The 22,804-nt window shown below is 39.4% G+C and overlaps 1 protein-coding gene across 1 annotated transcript; it reads right to left on the bottom strand.

The window, feature by feature from the left end:
• Nucleotides 1-10,853: 10,853 nt before the first annotated feature.
• On the bottom strand, nucleotides 10,854-22,804 carry fam83c (family with sequence similarity 83 member C). The gene is made up of 4 exons (XM_062997180.1): nucleotides 22,328-22,804; nucleotides 17,462-17,629; nucleotides 16,109-16,233; nucleotides 10,854-12,299 (listed from the first exon to the last, which is right to left on the bottom strand). The coding sequence occupies exons 1-4, from the start codon at nucleotides 22,802-22,804 to the stop codon at nucleotides 11,351-11,353; spliced, it is 1,719 nt and encodes a 572-aa protein (XP_062853250.1). The 3' UTR covers nucleotides 10,854-11,350.

Raw genomic sequence — 22,804 nt, 5'->3', positions numbered from 1 at the left:
GTAAAATAAAGTACAGAAAAATATTGAAGAACGTCAATTTTAAAACTTTTTTTTAATTTACTGATGAAAATATCCACTTATCTCTGTATGTATTTTCCCTGCTGTATGTAGTGTCGATTAGTCACGTGACGGCACGACAATAAAACAGCGGAGCAGGGAGGAGGAGCAAAGTGTGTGTGTTAGATGTAAAGGAGCGCACACACACACACACACACACACACACATCTACTTTTGGAAACAACGGGAGGAACGTACTGAATGTAGCGGAGAAAAAAGTGAAACTAAAGTATCGATCCCATCACGCTAGTATCGATCCGATTCCGATACCAACGTTGGTATCGATACTATCGATATTTGGATCGATCCGCCCACCACTACTGGATAGTATTACTGCCTAGTATGTGAGTGAATAAAACTCCCTTACAGTTTTCTCTTGTCCCAGCAGTTTTTAACATAACCATTTTAATTGTAACATTTCGCTTAAAAATCCTTGTTTTCTATAACATTTACACAGATTTTTTTTAATGAGATTAATCGCGATTAACTATATGAAATTCTGAGATTAATCGCGATTAAAATTTGTAATTGTTTGACAGCCCTAATACTGTATATATACAGTGTATCACAAAAGTGAGTACACCCCTCACATTTCTGCAGATATTTAAGTATATCTTTTCATGGGACAACACTGACAAAATGACACTTTGACACAATGAAAAGTAGTCTGTGTGCAGCTTATATAACAGTGTAAATTTATTCTTCCCTCAAAATAACTCAATATACAGCCATTAATGTCTAAACCACCGGCAACAAAAGTGAGTACACCCCTTAGTGAAAGTTCCTGAAGTGTCAATATTTTGTGTGGCCACCATTATTTCCCAGAACTGCCTTAACTCTCCTGGGCATGGAGTTTACCAGAGCTTCACAGGTTGCCACTGGAATGCTTTTCCACTCCTCCATGACGACATCACGGAGCTGGCGGATATTCGAGACTTTGCGCTCCTCCACCTTCCGCTTGAGGATGCCCCAAAGATGTTCTATTGGGTTTAGGTCTGGAGACATGCTTGGCCAGTCCATCACCTTTACCCTCAGCCTCTTCAATAAAGCAGTGGTCGTCTTAGAGGTGTGTTTGGGGTCATTATCATGCTGGAACACTGCCCTGCGACCCAGTTTCCGGAGGGAGGGGATCATGCTCTGCTTCAGTATTTCACAGTACATATTGGAGTTCATGTGTCCCTCAATGAAATGTAACTCCCCAACACCTGCTGCACTCATGCAGCCCCAGACCATGGCATTCCCACCACCATGCTTGACTGTAGGCATGACACACTTATCTTTGTACTCCTCACCTGATTGCCGCCACACATGCTTGAGACCATCTGAACCGAACAAATTAATCTTGGTCTCATCAGACCATAGGACATGGTTCCAGTAATCCATGTCCTTTGTTGACATGTCTTCAGCAAACTGTTTGCGGGCTTTCTTGTGTAGAGACTTCAGAAGAGGCTTCCTTCTGGGGTGACAGCCATGCAGACCAATTTGATGTAGTGTGCGGCGTATGGTCTGAGCACTGACAGGCTGACCCCCCACCTTTTCAATCTCTGCAGCAATGCTGACAGCACTCCTGCGCCTATCTTTCAAAGACAGCAGTTGGATGTGACGCTGAGCACGTGCACTCAGCTTCTTTGGACGACCAACGCGAGGTCTGTTCTGAGTGGACCCTGCTCTTTTAAAACGATTCGTCAATTTAGGATTTAAGACAATTCGTCTTTTAAGATCCTCAGAGAGTTCTTTGCCATGAGGTGCCATGTTGGAACTTTCAGTGACCAGTATGAGAGAGTGTGAGAGCTGTACTACTAAATTGAACACACCTGCTCCCTATGCACACCTGAGACCTAGTAACACTAACGAATCACATGACATTTTGGAGGGAAAATGACAAGCAGTGCTCAATTTGGACATTTAGGGGTGTAGTCTCTTAGGGGTATACTCACTTTTGTTGCCGGTGGTTTAGACATTAATGGCTGTATATTGAGTTATTTTGAGGGAAGAATAAATTTACACTGTTATATAAGCTGCACACAGACTACTTTTTATTGTGTCAAAGTGTCATTTTGTCAGTGTTGTCCCATGAAAAGATATACTTAAATATCTGCAAAAATGTGAGGGGTGTACTCACTTTTGTGATACACTGTATATATATATATTTTTTCTTTATGCATTTTCTCCCCTTTTTCTCCCTTTTTAGTGTGTCCAATTGCCCCATTGCATCATGCTTCCTCTCCACCCTGCTCTGATTGAGGAGAACAAAGCTAACGCCCCCTCCGACATGTGGGCAGTATGCCGTATGCATCTTATCACATACACTTTGACGAGTGCAGTGCAACCTAGCTGCGTGTACGGAGGGACACACCCTAAGAGCACTCTTTTCTCATCTCTGTGCAGGCGCCATCAATCAGCCAGCAGAGGTCGTAATTGCACCAGTCATGAGAGAGAGACCCCATCCGGCTTAGTCCCGTCCAAATGAACAACAGGCCAATCGTTGTTCATGTGGCCGCTCAGCCTCATTGGAAATGAATTAAACAAGCTCAGAGACCAAAGTGACAATTTGGAAAATTGCTCTAGGGGTAAGAACCTGCGTCTTGTTGGCTTTATAGAGGGCATCAAGTAAAAGGATGAAGTTTCATTTTTGAAAATCTTTCGAAACTGATCAAGCACACCCTACCCTCCAGCGAAGGCCTACACAACACAAAAAAACCTTGGGCTGTAATTATTAGACTGCCATGCTACAAAACACAGAAAGAATTATTACTATTGCACAGGAGAAAAAAGGCTCTTTTACGGTAATTCAGACATCACGATATTCGGTGACATGTCCACAGTCTTTTAAAAGAAGAAACAAGCCGTTGCATCCCTTTGGAGGCAATAGTTTTTCCTTTTTTCTTCCCTATTGGTTGGTGGACTATTCTCAGTCCAGCAGTGACAGTGAGGTGTTTAAAAACACCATCAGCGCTGCTGTGTTTTATCCACTCATACCAGCACAACACACACTAACACACCACCACCACGTCAGTGTCACTGCAGTGCTGAGAATGATCTACCACCCAAATAATATCTACTCTGTAGTGTTCCTGACCATTGAAGAACAGCATGAAAGGGGGCTAACAAAGCACGCAGAGAAACAGATGGACTACAGTCAGTAATTGTAGAACTACAAAGTGCTTCTATATGCTAAGTGGAGCTGATAAAATGGACAATGTGTATAGAAACAAGGAGGTGGTTTTAATGTTATGGCTGATTGGTGTATGTTTGAATATGTTCAAAAAGACAAAGGTTCTCATGGAGTGTCCTAACTTTTTCACATGACTGTATATGGACCTAACCAGGATGACCCTTATGTCTTTCATCACTGTTTTTTTTTAACTATTCCCTTTTCTCAAATTAACTGATAATATCTGATAATTTTAACTTAGTCCTGGACAAAATAAGTTATCATTTTACTCGATGTCCATGAAAGCTACTCAAGAATAAACGTTTTCCTTATGTATAAAGGCAATGAATACCTAGTGAACTCTAATGAGTACTTAGAACTATATCTGACCACTTATCCCTGTGACTAACTATTAAATCATCAGATAGGACTCAGGGCGTCAAACGATAGTGGATCAACAAACACTTGTTAAAGATAAGAACATTATGACATATTTAAACAAATATTGAGAATTGGTGGTAAGGGAGTCACTGAAGGTATTTACAAAAAGCCACATTATTTCCTATTCATCTGAAAGAAAAAAAAATACCAAAACCAAACTTAATCACTATGAGGAAACATTAAGAAACTTGAAATTATGTATCAATTAACTAAAGAAGTCTCAAAAACTAAATACACTGAAACTGGAATGCAACACACTGGGAACATGCTGGAGAACATGCTCCTTAGGACTAAACAAAACTACTGTGAGCATGGTGATAAAATAGGAAATTATTAACATGGCAAATTCGGAAAGAGATCAATTACCACAACACGGAGGAACAATAATGAAATGATTAAAGATCCCAAATGTATTAATTTGGAATTCATGCAGTTCTATAAATCTCACATCCCAAGGAGTAAATGCAACCAAAATTGGGGCCTTCTTAGATGGGCTGAATGCGGAGAGTACCTAGAGGCAGATATTTCAAAGACTGACATCCAGGAGGCTATCAGCAGGTCTTTACGTTTTCTCTGTAGATTTTTAAAGCCTTTGACTCTAAACTAATAGACCTGTTGATGATTATGTACAGCCATACAATAAAAGAACAACAGCTGTCAGCGAGGTGTTTAAAAACTCCATCAGCATTGCTGTGTCTTATCCACGCAGTGCTGAGAATGATCCACCACCTAAATAATACCTACTCTGTGGTGGTCCTGGGAGAGTCCTGACCATTGAAGAACAGGGTGAAAGCAGGCTAAAAAAGTATGTAGAGAATTATATGAACTACAGTCAGTAATTGTAGAACTACAAAGTGCTCCTCTTTGGTAACTGGAGCTGATAAAATTGACAGTAAGTGTAGAAACAAGGAGGTGGTTTTAATGTTATGGCTATTTGGTATACATGTACAGTGTATCACAAAAGTGAGTACACCCCTCACATTTCTGCAAATATTTTATTATATCTTTTCATGGGACAACACTATAGAAATAAAACTTGGATATAACTTAGAGTAGTCAGTGTACAACTTGTATAGCAGTGTAGATTTACTGTCTTCTGAAAATAACTCAACACACAGCCATTAATGTCTAAATGGCTGGCAACATAAGTGAGTACACCCCACAGTGAACATGTCCAAATTGTGCCCAAAGTGTCAATATTTTGTGTGACCACCATTATTATCCAGCACTGCCTTAACCCTCCTGGGCATGGAATTCACCAGAGCTGCACAGGTTGCTACTGGAATCCTCTTCCACTCCTCCATGATGACATCACGGAGCTAGTGGATGTTAGACACCTTGAACTCCTCCACCTTCCACTTGAAGATGCGCCACAGGTGCTCAATTGGGTTTAGTCCATCACCTTTACCTTCAGCTTCCTCAGCAAGGCAGTTGTCATCTTGGAGGTTGTGTTTGGGGTCGTTATCCTGTTGGAAAACTGCCATGAGGCCCAGTTTTCGAAGGGAGGGGATCATGCTCTGTTTCAGAATGTCACAGTACATGTTGGAATTCATGTTTCCCTCAATGAACTGCAGCTCCCGAGTGCCAGCAACACTCATGCAGCCCAAGACCATGATGCTACCGACCGTGAGTAACATAGGTGTTGCATAACCTTTTTACTTAAATAAATAAAACAATCATTACAACCTGGTTTGTTTCTCCTCATGTTCTGGTCTTACATTACATTTTGTATGGGTATCAAATTATTTTGAGTGACAAATGTACACAAATACAATTCAGGTACAGCATAGATAATTCAATACACAAGCTTTCCAGAGAACCAAAACACTTCTGATGAAAGTCCCATATCAGATGTGTAAACAAAAGGCTTTTATCTGAAATTATCCTGAAAACCTGTATAACCGTGACAAAGGTTTACTATCCACACTGTAGGTAAACGCAGGAAACATTGGTCAGAAAGTCTGAAACACCCTGGCTTAAAGCTGACTGCTAAAATTAGGTGGTAACAACAACAGTGGAGATTCAGTAGTTGTGAGATGGTTTTTTAAAAATTATTATTATGAAATATAGGTACTATTTAAAGATTCAACTTTTCACTTAGATTAAGTTGATCCTATGATAATATACACTGCCTGGCCAAAAAAAAGGTCACCACCTGGATTTAACTAAACAAATAGGTAAGAGCCTCATATTGGATAATTACTGCATGGGTGATTATATTTCAGCTGGCAACAAGTTATTTAACCCTAACTGATGCAGTGAGTAGCTTCTCATTTGTTAAACAACCATGTCGAAAAACACATCCTGTGGTCGTGGAAAAGATGTTAATCTGTTTCAGAAGGGTCAAATTATTGGCAGGCATCAAGCAGAGAAAACATCTAATGAGATTGCTAAAACTACTAAAATCGGGTTAAGAACTGTCCAACGCATTATTAAAAAGTGGAAGGACAGTGGGGAAACATCATCTTCGAGGAAGGAATGTGGTCGGAAAAAAATCTTGAATGATCGTGATCGGTGATCACTTAAACGTTTGGTGAAATCAAATGGTAGAAAAACTACAGTAGAACTTAATAGTGAAAGTAAGAGCATTTCTACACACACAATGCGAAGGGAACTCAAGGGATTGGGACTAAACAGCTGTGTAGCCTTAAGAAAACCACTTGTCAGTGAGGCTAACTGGCAAAAATGGCTTCAATTTGCTAGGGAGCATAAAGATTGGACTCTGGAGCAATAGAAGAAGGTCATGTGGTCTGATGAGTCCAGATTTACCCTGTACCAGAGTGATGGGCACATCAGGGTAAGAAGAGATGCGGCTAAAGTGATGCACCCATCATGCCTAGTGCCTACCGTACAAGCCTGTGGGGGCAGTGCTATGATCTGGGGTTGCTGCAGTCAGACAGATCTAGGTTCAGCAATGTTATATGCCCAAAGAACAGCCAACAGCGCCCCGTGGGCAGCGTCCTGTGACCACTGATAAAGGTCTAGAAGATGACCAACTCAAACAGCAGCAATAGATGAGTGATCATCTCTGACTTTATGTCTATACAAGGTGGACCAACTAGGTAGGAGTGTTTAATAGAGTGGACAGTAAATGGACACGGTATTTAAAAACGTCAGCAGTGCTGCTGTGTCTGATCCACTCATACCAGCACAACACACATTAACACACTAATATACGTATATATATATTAGGGCTGTCGTTAATCACGTTAATTAATGCGATTAACGCGTTAAAATTTTAATCGTGATTAAAAAAATTAATCAAGATTAAAAATTTTTATCTAACTATTTTTATTTGGCATATACTGTACATGTGTGTCTCTGTGGTAATTAACTGTATTTCAGATTAATTAGGATGTAAAGCGCATGAACTGTCCGATGATAAACTACTTTTTAGCGGTTTTCACTTTTTTACGTGTTAATGAAAAGATGAATGAAACCACGCAAGCTTTGTAACGAGTATTTCCATTGGCTGCTAGAGCTGTCCATCAAAACCGTGTAGCTCCGCCTCCTCCCCATCCGGTAAAAAGTGAAACTCAGTGTGATGTTTCATCTCTACAGTTTATTCAGGTTATTCTATCACATGGTTATAAACATGATTTATATTTGTGATGTTTGTAGTTTTCTAAAAACACATTCGTATCTGATATTTATATGGACTAAGCGTTTACATGGACTGTTTTAATTAACACTTTTTAATAGCTACAGTCAATTACTTATAGATAATGTCTGCTAACTTGACTGTTTCAGGTATTTATAGGTGTTTAAATGGTAATTTAAAACAGTATTTCCCAGTATTCTTTCTGCACAAACACAGTATTAAAGGGTTTTCTTAATAGATCTATGAAATAATCATATCTGTGTTTTGATGCTTTATTGATGCTTTACATTAGATCAAAACATTATGGTTGGTGCACCTGTTTTCAGTGTCAGGGTCATGAACAGGAAAAGATCCTCACCTTTGTCAGATAATGTGCTTTCTACAATGAATTTAGATTTAATAATTTTATCATATTTTATGAATGTTTTATTGGTAAACACGTTCTTGCAATAACAATGTGCATAACTGTTCAAATTTTGCTTAATTATTAGTTTGCGATTAATTGAGATGAATACATATATATTTAGGGCTGTCACACGATTAAAAATTTTAATCGAGATTAATCTCGATTAATTTTGTTCTTTAATCGCGATTAATCTTGATTAAAAATTTTAATCGTGTGACAGCCTATATATATATGTATGTATATGTATATATATATATATATATATATATATATATATATATATATATAAATATTATAGACAAAAAAACTAGAGTATATAATTGTTAATGTCCTTATGATCTCTATAATGCAGAGACTTGAATGCTGACAAATTAAAAGATTTGGAAGTTACTAGCCCATGTTGGCTCAAATAGGCCATGTCATGTACTGTATTATAACAGTATGGATGTTTAATGTCAATTAAATCCAGTGACAAGTTTGTTTCAGTTAAAAAATAAGTAAATAAAAGTTTGGACACAATTATAGCTGAACAGCCACCCACTGTTGAGTCTTGAAGTGGGATATCTGACAAATAGACATGAGACTAGAGAGTTTACTTCAAATAATGACTTTTAAAGCTTTATGGTTCAAACATTACAGAACTGTAAACATGGTGACTTAATATTCCCGACAGCAACAGCTCAAACAATAAAAGCAGCAGTTCAGACAATAAACTGGTTCTCTTTGAAAGCCTTATAGTCCATTGACTGAGGACTGTATTTCCCAGCAAGCTAATGGGTGAAGTGTAACACAAGACCACTTCCAACATTCATACTCATCTCTTTGACTTTGGGACTGTAATAATGAAGAGCCATGATTTAAACAAGCGTCCAGTACTATCAACAATTACGTTCGCTAGTCACATAACAAGGCAGCATCTAGTATTCATGTACTCTGCTAAGACTAAAGAGCTGAACAGGGACAGTAGTAGCCTAGTGGGTAGCGCTTTGGGCTATCAACCGGAAGATTGGCAGTTCAAATCCAGGCTCAGCTATGCAGCCACTGTTGGGTCCTTGAGCAAGGCCCTTAACCCTGTCTGCTCCAGGGGCGCCGTACGATGGCTGACCCTGCGCTCTGACCCCAGCTTCCAAACAAGCTGGGATATGCGAAGAAAGAATTTCATTGTACTGTACGTCTGTATATGTATATAAAGTATATCTAGTATATCTGTAAATGTATAGTAAAGGTGGTACTAACTCCAACTAGAAAAGAGAAAAATGAGGAGAATTCTTTAAAACTATTTATGCGATTTCTCCCTTTCCTCCCAATTTAGCATAGCAAATTAGTTATTCTCTGCTGGGAACCCCTAATAAAATTATTTTCAGGCAAAATGTACACACCTATTTCAGACAGTGTAAATAGTAGCGAGATGGACAGCATGTTCATAAATGTCACTTAATATGCTCACATATGACTCAAACGTGGCACTATAATTCAAAATACAAGACAGTTATTAATGCTAGAGAAATGCCTGACTGAACAGAGATTACACATTTCTTAGAACATTGCATACCATTCTCCACCCAGTGCACAAACAGATGGGGTAAAACATGTCAAACAGAAAAAAGGCCTGGGTTGTGTTACATTCTAGAATGTGGTTCAAACACATTTGTAGTTTCTATTTCATTTTGGTACCATAGAACCCCACACCCAAGTATAAAAAGCATATGAAGAATAAAATAATTGATAAACAAAATCAACTCTCATTCTTCCAATATATCTGTATTGCGTGAACTGAAAATGCTAGTACCACATATGTGGTGGCATCTTAAAGAGTGTTAAATGTGTATGTACACATTGTATGAGTACACAGCATTGAATAGAAAACTTATAAAGGCATCAAATTAAGGATGTGTCAGTTCTCATAAACGCATGGGTGACAAATGAAATGGAGGGGAAAAAACAAGATAGTGCTGTAGCAGAGTGCTTGGCCACCATAAAATGGCAATTATTTATTATTTATTATGATTTTAACGTCATGTTTTACACTCTTTGGTTACATTTATGACAGAAACTGTAGTGACTCATTACACAAGATTCATCAGTTCACAATTTTATTGTCAAACACAGTCATGGATAATTTAGTATCTCCAATTCACCTCACTTGAATGTCTTTAGACTGTGGGAGGAAACCGGACCACCCGGAGAAAACCCATGCAAACACGGGGAGAACATGAAAACTCCACACAGAAAAGACCCGGAACGCCCCACCTGCATGGGGTTCAAACCAGGACCTTCTTGCTGTGAGGCGACAGTGCTACCCACTGAGCCACCGTGCCTCCCACATGAAGTGCCAAAACAGCCTCAATGAATGCACTTCATTAATTGAGCAGTCTTTGTGACTGAGGCTACTGTCATCTCTGCTTTTCTTACAGTCACTTAGATCTGGTCTGGTCTATCAACTAGGGCTGCTTAGCAGTTTTAAACAGTCATTTATACACCCAAAACTAAATTAGGTAGCTAAACGTATTGCATTATTTATTTATTCATTGGTTGTCACCATTTTAAATAGTAAAGCAGCATGACCAGCATATACACCGATCAACCATAACATTAAAACCACCTCCTTGTTTCTGCTGTGTCTGATGTTCTCATACCAGCACAACACACACTAACACACCACCACCATGTCATTGTCACTGCAGTGCTGAGAATGATCCACCACCTAAATAATATCTACTCTGTAATAGTCCTGGGAGAGTCCTGACCATTGAAGAACAGCACGAAAGGGGGCTAACAAAGCATGCAGAGAAATAGATGGACTACATTCAGTAATTGTAGAACTACAAAGTGCTTCTATATGCTAAGTGGAGCTGATAAAATGGACAGTGAGTGTAGAAACACGGAGGTGGTTTTAATGTTATGGCTGATCGATGTATATTCTATACTATAGACAAATACTCTCTAATAGTGACAGCTATTGCAGTTAATTCCAAAGCTGTTCAATAGAGCTAAGGTAAGAGCTATGTGCAGGCCACTGGAGTTATCCATGTATTTCTAGGCCTTGTCTAGTGCACAGTGAAACAGTCACGCTGGACTCGAAAAGGTCTGGGGGTAAGTGCTGGTTTTAAATGTTTCTTTGTGATTAATTTCAATATGAGTGGGTAATAAAACAAACAAAATCTCACTAAAAGAAATGAAGCAGGCTGGAGCAATTACAAATCAACTGTAAATTTAATTTTTAGAGTATAGATTTAAAGTTGCATAGCAGGTATTTTTATTGTAGCAACTACAATAACTTTTAATATGGCATATCAAAAATCACAGCTCATCTAATTTAAATACACATGTATGTCTGAAAGACTGCAACCTTGGGAATGGAATATCCCAAATTATGTAAAGAACAGCTCCATGAGGAGATTAATACCATCTGTTCGCCATAATAAATACAAGGTACAACACCTTGAATGTAAGATGCACCAATCAAGTGATGCATGTTATTTACAGCCAAAACTGTACAGTGCTAAATGCATAAATTGTAAACCTATGAACGAACAGCCAACATTTCTATCCATTGTAAAACATATGTTAGCAAAAAGGGTTCGTTCTTTCCCTTTACTGAATAGTTGATATCTGAAAAACAAAAAGACATTGTAGCCCAAAAAGAAAAGGTACGGAAAGGAAACCTACAACACTATTTGAACGATAAAGATCAGTTTAGCTCGAAGCGGCTGTACACCGGTCTAGCCTTGTTGTACTGATTGACCATGTCCAGTTTACTGTGACCAAGTGTCAAACGCTTCTCATCCCCTCGAGTGATTTTGCTCTCCGGAACCACTCGTTCCTTCGGCAAAGGTGCTGGTGGAGGAGGACTTTGAGTACTCTCAGGCTCATTCTGTGAGAGATCTGGACCTCCAAAGGCTGTAGTATATGGAGACCTATTTAAGAACAAGTAGGGGTCTTTGTTTGAACTGTTGAAGAGATCTACAACTTTAAAAAAAGGATTAGTAGGACTCCGGACTTTGGGCATCATTTTGTTTTCCATAACAGGAGGAGTTGGAGTTGCTTTGGAAGTACTATACAACGAGTTCTTGTGGTCGTAGAGATCCATGGCTTGGAACTTGGATGTTGGCCCTGCTAAGTTCTTTGAAAGGAAATCAGGGGATGTTGTTTTGGACCACTCGACTCCAGCTGTATGACCTCCTCCGGACGTTGAAAGTTCCGCTGTTGGACTCCGGGTGATATCACTGAGATTTACTCTGCCAACAGGGTTTCCTATAAGTCCTTGATTTGCAATACCTCGCCTCTCTAGACTCTTTATTGTGCCAGTGTCCTTCTTTTCCTGTGTGACTTTATAGACTGGATTGGTTACGCCAGGAGCTACTTTGACGCTGGACACACTGTTGCTGGATTGGCTGCTGGAGTTTTCTGAGCAACCTTTTTCCTTCTCTCTTATTCCTCGGTTAAAAAAGAAGTCCATGTTAGGCATTGCCATGTTGTAGCCGTAAGAGGGAAGATCATCCTCTTCAGAATTATGAAAACGTGGAATGATGAGCGAGTCTGCATAAAGGCAACGGAATTCTCTATCAAAACTTTCAGTAATCCGACCAGAAAAGTGCAAAACCATGTTGCTGTGCACATGAGCAGAGAGCCAGGTAAAACTAAAAGAAGAAGACAGAAAGAACAACATTATTAGCAGGAAATGTACACTCTATTAAGTACAGTTACTTATATTAATGTTGTAACTGTGTCATGTTAGAAGGGAACTTCAAAAAGATTCCGCACTTTTATATTTTGGTTGGAAACAGTGAGAGCGGGAGTAGTAGTAATTGGTCATGTCTGAGAGACAGAGAGAGCTTATAGTCTGGATTTATTGCCATTTGATATCATCATTTGATTTGATGATGATGTAAAAGCAGTGGTGCATCAGTGGCTACACGGTCAACCAAAAAAATGTTTTGCTAATGGCATTAAAAAGTTGGTTTGATGCTGGAAAAAATGCATCGGAAGGTGACTATGTAGAAAAGTGATGTCATTTGTTTTTGAAATTCTTAATAAATAGAGTAAGAATAAGTGTGGAAACTTTTTAAAGAACCCTAGTATAATAGTCTGTAATAGACCGCTATGGTAGAGGCTCTCTCAGTCTCATGGACCATGGATAACCTGAAGGTTTTTAAGAGGTTTTAAAAGGTTTTCTTTCCACCAATGCCAATCTCCGCACTGTTTGAGGAGAACGAAGCTATCCCACACCCCCTCCAACATGTGGGCAGCATGCCGTATGCATCTCATCACCTACACTTTTGATGAGTGCAGTGCAGAGCAGCACTGTGTACAGAGAGACACAACCTGACAGCACTCTTTTCCCATCTTGGTGCAGGCGCCATCAATCAGCCAGCAGAGGTCATAATTGCATTAGTTATAAAAGAGTCCCTATCCGTTTTTTTTATATCCCACCCCTATCTGAACAACAGGCCAATCGTTGTTCATGTGGCTGCTCAGCCCAGCCGGCAGGCAGAGCTGAGACTCAATACAATGTATTCGAGGTTCCAGCTCTGGTTCCAGTGTGTGTTTTTACCGCTGCGCCACCTGAGCAGCAAAAATAAATAAATTCTATTTTAACAGCAATATATTTTATATTCAGTTTAGTAATACTGGTTAAATACTTTTTTGAAACCCTTACATGTTAATGACCCAAATAGCTACTCGTTAACTTGAGGGATATGAAAGTGCAATATTATCGACACTATGTGACCTTTTCACTGACAATAATTTAGTTTGTTTAAATACCACAATATGATATTTATTTAATAGAATTTAAACGTCATGTTTTATACACTGTAGTGACAGTGCTACCCACCGAGCCACAATATCACAATAAGGTGTATAAAAAGTACACTGTAGTACAATACAGCAAATACAAATGTTCAGCTGAAAATGCAGATTAGGTGTCCAGCAGTTAAATTAATTTAATGTTTAATCTTACAACATTTGCACTTGCAGACTGTGGTCAAGCAGTCATCACACTGCACTTTCATTAGATTTTTGCATGAGCTATTTGGTAAGGCTGAATAACAATAAACTTTAACTTGCATTTGACTTTAAAATGAGACAGAATGTCTGTGGAAACATCAAAGGAATTGGACTTAAAAGGCATTGCGCATCACTTGCTTTGATAACAGAGTAGACATGGTAAATTAACAGTTTTGCAGGAATTTCTGCAGGTATACTGCTCCCTACTACAAAACACCATTTAAACAAAGAATCATGTGCATTATTGTTTGGACAAAGTCTTTTGAGCGTATGATGCCTCACCCACTACGTACACTTTTCTGTGCTCACCCACTCACTAAACCGTAAGCAGCATGATAACACTAAACACATTCTTAACACCCAACCTATTTTTACAGTACATACATGTCAAAAATGTTAGCTTCAATGGCATATAAATAAAAGACTGAAAAAGCATAGGAGCCCTTTATTAAACAGGCCTGGGAGTTGTCAATTCATCATCTTTTCATCGTTTAGCTTTTTAATCTCGACATGCCTGCCAAGCCAGAGTGAAGCTCAACACCCTTTTTATCTCTTCACAGAGTCCTGTCACTGTACTACACTGGTAGGAGCTGCAGCAGGAAGTTGAAATAATACTTACTGACATACAACAACAAATTTAGAAAGCAGCACAAAAGACTCATAGAGCACATATTGAATGATAGGCAGAGTAAGCATGATATGGATATAATGCTCAAACTTGCTATGGAAGAAATAGTTTTTAACTTTGCTAATGATTTAACCACTTCATACACCGATCAGTCATAACATTAAAACCACCTCCTTGTTTCTACACCAGTGGCGGCTGCTGGTCTTTCAAAGAGGGGAAGCTCATTGTCGGCTTACATCATAAAATTTGTCAATTTATTTATACATAAATTCTGCCTTTTCAAGAAAATGGCCTGTGATCCTATCATACCAAGTAGGCGTCTTTTCCAGGGACTTGACCAGTGTCCTGAAACAAATACTATGAGTGCGTTTTATTTACACAATGAACAATGGAAATGGTCAAGTAATTTCACCAAGCAACTACCAAGAAATGGGTTGCAGTTTGTCTTTCGACTTCACTCGCAAAATCTGCGATGGGACTGAAGCTCCCAGTGATTAAGTGACGTGTAGATCTCAAAATAGCTGTCAATCAAAACGGGATTCAGCCTTTCGACTGATCCTCCAATCATCTTGCAGAAGCTCAGCGTCCAGACCCGTTCACAGCTCCATTCACCCCCAGAGACGCTCAGCGTCCGGGGGCGGGACAAAATCGTGGCATTTATCCAATGACCGGCGAGTTTCGAAGCAATGAAAAAAACTTTTCCATGCAGCCCCGTTGAAGTGAAGATACGCTCAGCTTCTATGGGCAAATGCATTGAGGCTACGGGAATTAACAAAATCGAGTCAGTCGATTTGTGATAAGTAGCTGATTCTGAACGAACTCGTCTTCGAGATGAACATGTTCTAACGCATTTGTAGTCAATGAAATGTTAACACAACTGTACATATTTGACCATTTCATTTTTGACATTTTAGGGGAAGCTGAGCTTCCCTTGCAGTCTTAGAGAAATCGCCACTGTTCTACACACATTGCCCATTTTATCAGCTTCACTTACCATATTGAAGCACTTTGTAGCTCTACAAGTACTGACTGTAGTCCATCTGTTTGTCTGCATGCTTTGTTATCCCCCTTTCATGCTGTTCTTCAATGGTCAGGACCCCCACAGGACCACTACAGAGCAGGTATTATTTGGGTGATGGATCATTCTCAGCTCTGCAGTGACACTGACATGGTGGTAATGTGTTAGTGTGTGTTGTGCTGGTATGAGTGGATCAGACACAGCAGCACTGATGGAGTTTTTAAACACCTCACTGTCACTGCTGGACTGAGAATAGTCCACCAACCAAAAATATCCAGCCAACAGCAGTCCTGTGACCACTGATGAAGGTCTAGAAGATGACCAACTCAAACAGCAGCAGTAGATAAGCGATCATCTCTGACTTTACGTCTACAAGGTGGACCAACTAGATCGGAGTGTTTAATAGAGTGGACAGTGAGTGGACACGGTATTTAAAAACTCCAGCAGCGCTTCTGTGTCTGGTCCACTCATACCAGCACAACACACACTAACACACCACCACCATGTCAGTGTCACTGCAGTGCTGAGAATCATCCACCACCTAAATAATACCTGCTCTGTGGTGGTCCTGTGAGGGTCCTGACCATTAAAGAACAGGGTGAAAGCAGGCTAAAAAAGCATGCAGAGAAACAGATGGACTACAGTCAGTAATTGTAGAACTACAAAGTGCTCCTATATGGTAAGTGGAGCTGATAAAATGGACAATGTGTGTAGAAATAAGGATGTGGTTTTAATGTTATGGCTGATTAGTGTATTAAAAGTATAACAATTTACCCCGATCGTTAATTTCTTACCTATAGGATCCAGCTACGACTTCTTCACAGTCGATGATCATGAATTTTTCCTGTACCTGCCCTGTAAATTTCTTTCCACTTTTGGTGCAGTATGTTTCTCCACATACACTTCGTATCCGCATATTCTGCAACAAGTAATGACATTAATTAAGTGCTTCATATGTTTTAATTTAGTTGCTTTACATTGGCATATATAGAACATTGGGTGTGTTCAAAAAGCTAGTGAGCTCTCTACATAGACAGCATTTTACGTCATCCTGTGCGCGCTCCCGAGAATGAGGCTGTTCGAAATCCTAGATGCCTTAAAATCCACACTTCTGAGGCATCTTATCATTTCAATGTTATTTTGGCTCAAGAACGAGTGAGTGTCTGACGCTGCCTTAGTGATCAAGACAATACCAGCATTCATGGCTGACGGGGCGGAGAAACGAATGGAGTTATTTTCAAACGTAAATAAAATATTACTGATTTTTAACTTGTATAAACTTGTACCGAGTGTTTTTATTTGCAAGTTCGGGCTTGTCAGGAAATTTAACCGTTATCGGTACATGAAGGGAGATGTTATTGACGTTAGCGTGCTGTGCTACCTCTGTTTATTGGTTTTAATGGCGAGATGCTAGATGCTAAATGCTAAACGCGAAATGCTAAACCCGATGGAATCGCTATCTAAGTAGTGCGTTCGAATAACCTGCCTTTTAAGTCACTAACTTATTAGAATCCTCTCTACTAAGTCAGCTGCCTATGTAGACAGTAAGACAGCAAGGCAGCTCCCTAGGTTTTCGAACACACCAATTGTGTTTTGCAGTCAGCTTTAGAATGAGTGGAATTCGATTAAAAAATTTGCAAATGATTTCCTCCTGGCCTAGTCCTATCTGATTACCAAGTAGTATCTCTTCTACTGCTGGAGAGCCTTATCATATAGTTTACCTATTGTTCACATAGAGATCAGTATCGCATACGAAGAGCCACATACTGATCTCTGTTATTCCCCATTAATCTATTATTTATGCACTGATCTCCATACCCATTCCCCTCTGTGCAGACCAGCCAGACCGATAGCAGAGCTGAGACTCTAACTCATAAATCTGAGGTCTTACCAGTGGTGGGCTACTGTTTTTTAAAATTCCTAGAACAAATGTAATATAAGTGCATGCTAGACTGAGACTGGCTCACACTGTTAGGGACCTTTTTAACTATACTGTCCAGGGGTACCAATAGTTGTCAAACTGACAATGAAGCATAGAATAAGACTGTCTAACATGCTTATGAATGTAGCATTACAGCAGTCATTAATTCAAATAAGACTAAACTCAATTCAACAGTAGTAGAACAGATTAACAGGCCTTAACTTACATTTAGGTTTGAGTGCTGGATGTCTAATGCATTGCACATGTCGACGAAATAATGGAGATTTTTCTCATCAAGTAGAATATACACAGGAACCTTGCGCTTGTTTGACGCCTCAAGCAAGTCACAGAACAAGTCCACATCCGTGAAAACGTCCATGACCAAGGCAATGACCTGCACAAAAACAGAAAGTCTGAAGGTAAACATGCTTGTAGCACATCAGGTATACAACATTATTTTTCACATATAAGTCATTTAATGGCAACAATAGGTATTATGTTTCTACCTGTTCATTTTGTCTTGTCTTCATATTTTGGTCCATTTTATATTTTCCTTTTCATTTTTATGGCTGCGAGGTAGGTTAAGACTGTTCTTGTGTTGTCTTGTGTAAGAGTTTCTTTTATGGTTTCAGGCATGTGTTCTTGTTGTCCTTACTTATTGTATTTGAGTATTCTATTAAAATGCATTGTATTGTAACAGGTGTTTGGCAGATTTGATATGTCGGGGGTTTTCTCCTTTCATCAGGTGTTGATGGGTTACTCTGGTGTGGCCAATTCTGCACCTTGTGTAAATGACTTGGTCTTCGCACTGTCCCTGGTTTACTGTAAATATTTGGGTGTATTTCACTGAGTTTCTTGGTAGTCTGAGTGTTCCATTCAGTTTGCTATTTTTGTTTGATGTAGATATTTATTAGTGGTTTTAAATCCGTTGAAGGGATTTTTTGATCAGCTTTCTCATTTCCAGCTATCCCGCTGTGTTCTGGTACCCAGCATAACCTAGTGTCATACTCCAAATCTGTTAGTTTGTTGATTATTCTTTGTAGAACATGTTGTATCAACTAATGTTGAGCTGCATCTTTAATACCTTATTAGCCTTTTTAAGCCTGCTCTTAAGCCTTATATTCGGTTTGGAATCCCTGACAGCCCAGAGCCTTTTTAACAGCTCACAAAATATCCTTTTGTTAGCTTGGTATTTTATGACTTTCTGCAAATAAACTATTTTTAATTTGATATTGTGTTCTAAACAACCCCTAATTTATACACTTCTGTTTGGGGTCTCAAAGACCACAGTTTAAATACGTGTTTGTTTGATTAATTCCTAACACCATGTCAGCTGCTATGGCTGTTATCATGGCTGAATAATAGTTTCTGTCTTTAAAAAGAGGTGGAATTGTGTCTTAACTTGTGTACCTTGGAATTAGGGTGCCATTTGTGTGACTGTGAGGGTGTAGACTTTGCTAAAAAACATGATTAAAGGCAATAGATTTTCATGTTTTAGTTTCTGTCTAGTGTTGGGAGTACAGCTGAGACACACACACACACACAGACACAGACACACAGACACACAGACACACACACAGACACACACACAGACACACACACAGACACACACACAGACACACACACAGACACACACACAGACAGACACACACAGACACACACAGACAGACACACACAGACACACAGACACACAGACACACAGACACACACACACACACACACACACACACACACCTTTACTGGGACCCCAAAGAACAAGCCAATAAAGTCAGTGTCAGCAGAACACATATAATAATGACATTTGATGCCACATTCTATTTTACCAGCAATATTGTAAAGTTTTAGTTTATATAAAACATTTGCTATTATTGACACACTTATTTAATAATAAGTAGACTAAAACTAAATTTCCAGGCCAAAACTACTCCTAGACTAAAATATGGAAATTAGACTTTATTCCCTTAAACCATTCAATTATCAGTTCTAGTATTCTGACTGCATTTGTTAATAACTTTAGCCTGTCTGATTAATCCACACTGTATATTTAAGTTTCAGGGAGACTACAATAAATACATGGATTAGGGAAAAGCCATTTCCTTTGAATGATAAGGAAACACTGCTGTAAAAGCAGACTGATCATATATTTACTGAGGAAAGCTTAAGCAACTGCAATAAGGAAGTATAATGAGTGGTTACAGGAACCAAAGCACAGTGACTCTGTCAATCATGTGGTTTACAAGGAATTCACATAAACTTCTAAATTTGTAAATAAGAAACAAACAACCAAACAAAAACCAGCCTTGTTAATAAAAGTTACTACTTACCTCCATGAGACATGACGTGTTTGCATATTAACCAACAAAGTTGTTTTTTTTCCTAACCATGACCCCATTAGGGTTCCTACATTTACTACAGTTTCACTTTAAACGAGTTTTAATACAACTTTGCAATAATGAGAAAATATTTGGCAGAGGGGAACCATCAGGACCCTCTAAGATATAAAAAAATAATAATATACGTAATATTATAATATAATAATGGATCAGATCTAATTTTATCTACTCATAATTTGGGAACCAACATTTAAACAAGTACAAATCTAAGCAAATAAACCCTTCATATCTGCTTATTAAATTCTTGATGTAAAAGATTGACTAAAAAATAAAGTCTCTTTGGCTCCTTTTGTTGTCGCTAGAACAAAATTGGGCCAGCTATAAATTCTCAAAGAGCTGAACAATATTAAGTCAATAAAAGATCATTTTTAAATGACAGCAAAATTGACCAATCACTACCTCCCTCTTAATTGGTAGGCTTTGTTATCGCTATGACAAGCTATGTTTGTTTGTTTGTTTATTAGGATTTTAACGTCATGTTTTACACTTTTTGGTTACATTCATGACAGGAACGGTAGTTACACATTACACAAAACTCATCAATTCACAAGGTCATACCGAACACAGTCATGGACAATTTAGTATCTCCAATTCACCTCACTTGCATGTCTTTGGACTGTGGAAGGAAACCGGACCATGTACTGTAAGTATGTTGTTATAATGTATAATGTTATGTTTGGGTATTAAAATAATTAAATCCATTGGAACATTTAATAGCCAACATTTTAGTTCTTTCTTAGGCCATAAAGTAAAAAGAGTACTTTCATTTAATACTTACATAAATATTTTATTATACTTGATTGACCATTTAACCAAATTAAATTAACAGGTTGGCTCAATTTGACTAGACTAACTACAGGGGTTGGACAAAATAACTGAAACACCTGGTTTTAGACCACAATAATTTATTAGTATGGTGTAGGGCCTCCTTTTGCGGCCAATACAGCGTCAATTCGTCTTGGAAATGACATATACAAGTCCTGCACAGTGGTCAGAGGGATTTTAAGCCATTCTTCTTGCAGGATAGTGGCCAGGTCACTACGTGATGCTGGTGGAGGAAAACGTTTCCTGACTCGCTTCTCCAAAACACCCCAAAGTGGCTCAATAATATTTAGATCTGGTGACTGTGCAGGCCATGGGAGATGTTCAACTTCACTTTCATGTTCATCAAACCAATCTTTCACCAGTCTTGCTGTGTGTATTGGTGCATTGTCATCCTGATACACGGCACCGCCATTGGATGCACATGGTCCTCCAGAATGGTTCGGTAGTCCCTGGCAGTATGGCAGCCCAAACCATCACTGATCCACTCCCATGCTTCACTCTGGGCATGCAACAGTCTGGGTGGTACGCTTCTTTGGGGCTTCTCCACACCGTAACTCTCCCGGATGTGGGGAAAACAGTAAAGGTGGACTCATCAGAGAACAATACATGTTTCACATTGTCCACAGCCCAAGATTTGCGCTCCTTGCACCACTGAAACCGACGTTTGGCATTGGCACGAGTGACCAAAGGTTTGGCTATAGCAGCCCGGCCGTGTATATTGACCCTGTGGAGCTCCCGACGGACAGTTCTGGTGGAAACAGGAGAGTTGAGGTGCACATTTAATTCTGCCGTGATTTGGGCAGCCGTGGTTTTATGTTTTTTGGATACAATCCGGGTTAGCACCCGAACATCCCTTTCAGACAGCTTCCTCTTGCGTCCACAGTTAATCCTGTTGGATGTGGTTTGTCCTTCTTGGTGGTATGCTGACATTACCCTGGATACCGTGGCTCTTGATACATCACAAAGACTTGCTGTCTTGGTCACAGATGCGCCAGCAAGACGTGCACCAACAATTTGTCCTCTTTTGAACTCTGGTATGTCACCCATAATGTTGTGTGCATTGCAATATTTTGAGCAAAACTGTGCTCTTACCCTGCTAAAAATAACACTCTGCTCTTACTGGTGCAATGTGCAATTAATGAAGATTGGCCACCAGACTGGTCCAATTTAGCCATGAAACCTCCCACACTAAAATGACAGGTGTTTCAGTTATTTTGTCCAACCCCTGTATGTCTTTATCACTACCTGCCCAGTCAGACAGAATTACTTTTGATTGTGGCATAAAGTCATAAAAAATAGACGTTTCAAAACTCTGTGACTTCAGCACTTAAAGTGAAAGTTCCTATCTTTAAAGTAGAACCGGGTTGCAAACCAACTACCAGCATACAGTAAATGATTTTGCTGGTGTTGTCTGACAAATTTCCTACCTTGGCTATTGCTATACTTTGGGAAAGGCAGAGAACATTGTAAAAATGCAAACTCTGTGACAACATTATTACTGACAAGAAGGATTGTATAACCAAGAAAGAATTGACAGGGCAAGTCTGGATTTTGCCTAGTTTGTTAAAGCTTTGTTTAAAGCTTTTCCCAAATTACTGACCATACTGTTTATTATAAATGTCTAAATTAAATTTAGACAACAGACAGATGAAGTTTTTGGTAGATTCATAATCGTCACATTGATGACACAGAAATTATAGATGAAACATGAAATCATACATCAACATTTAGTTGTGGATTCGAATTTTGTGTACTTCTGCTACTGAAAAGCGGTGACAATGCTGCACATTAGGTTCTGTCATTGTTAAAAGTGTAAACAAAAGTCATGTTATTGTTTTAATCGCTTTGATCTCTCTTGAATACCACTTTCTTACCTTCTTGGCTTTGCTGATTAACGATCTGATCAGATCTTTGACATTCTGGGTCTTGTCTCTTTGGAAGAAGATCTGGGTCTCGGAGGCTCCGAAGCGGTTGGGAACATCAGGCCAGCCGAGCTCCAGCATTGGTGGCTCCTCATCCGACATCATAGGAAAGTAAGTTCCTGAAGTGAGCTCGGATACTGTGTCTCCCTCTCCACAATCTCCCACACTGTTAAAGCCGTTTTCGGGGCTCTCGTTCTTGGCTCCGTGTTCGCAAACATATTGAATTTCTAACTCGGAGAGAAAGTTCAGTTCTCTCTCGTCAGTCAGAACCCGGTGGTATCCCTTTTCTCCGGACTCCAGCAGCGCGTCCATGGCAAGCCGAGCTGTTTCGTTATGGCTCAGTACTAACGCCGCTGTCGGCCGCCATGGGTTCTTCACCTCTTCCAGGCGTGCCGCCAGCTTGCCCAGCGGTTTGCGCCCGCTTAACAT

This window comes from Trichomycterus rosablanca, chromosome 6 (genome assembly GCF_030014385.1).
Source record: "Trichomycterus rosablanca isolate fTriRos1 chromosome 6, fTriRos1.hap1, whole genome shotgun sequence".
Taxonomy (NCBI): domain Eukaryota; kingdom Metazoa; phylum Chordata; class Actinopteri; order Siluriformes; family Trichomycteridae; genus Trichomycterus; species Trichomycterus rosablanca.
This window is presented reverse-complemented; position numbering and strand designations above follow the sequence as displayed.

Bases quoted from the DNA above. Each gene is read 5' to 3' on its own strand.
- fam83c (XM_062997180.1), bottom strand. From the start codon at position 22,804: ATGTTAAGCGGGCGCAAACCGCTGGGCAAGCTGGCGGCACGCCTGGAA. The intron at 16,234-17,461 runs GTAAGTTAAGGC...TACTTGTTGCAG, and splicing joins TCCAGCACTCAAACCTAAAT to AATATGCGGATACGAAGTGT. The intron at 12,300-16,108 runs GTAAGAAATTAA...TTCTTCTTTTAG, and splicing joins GTCGTAGCTGGATCCTATAG to TTTTACCTGGCTCTCTGCTC.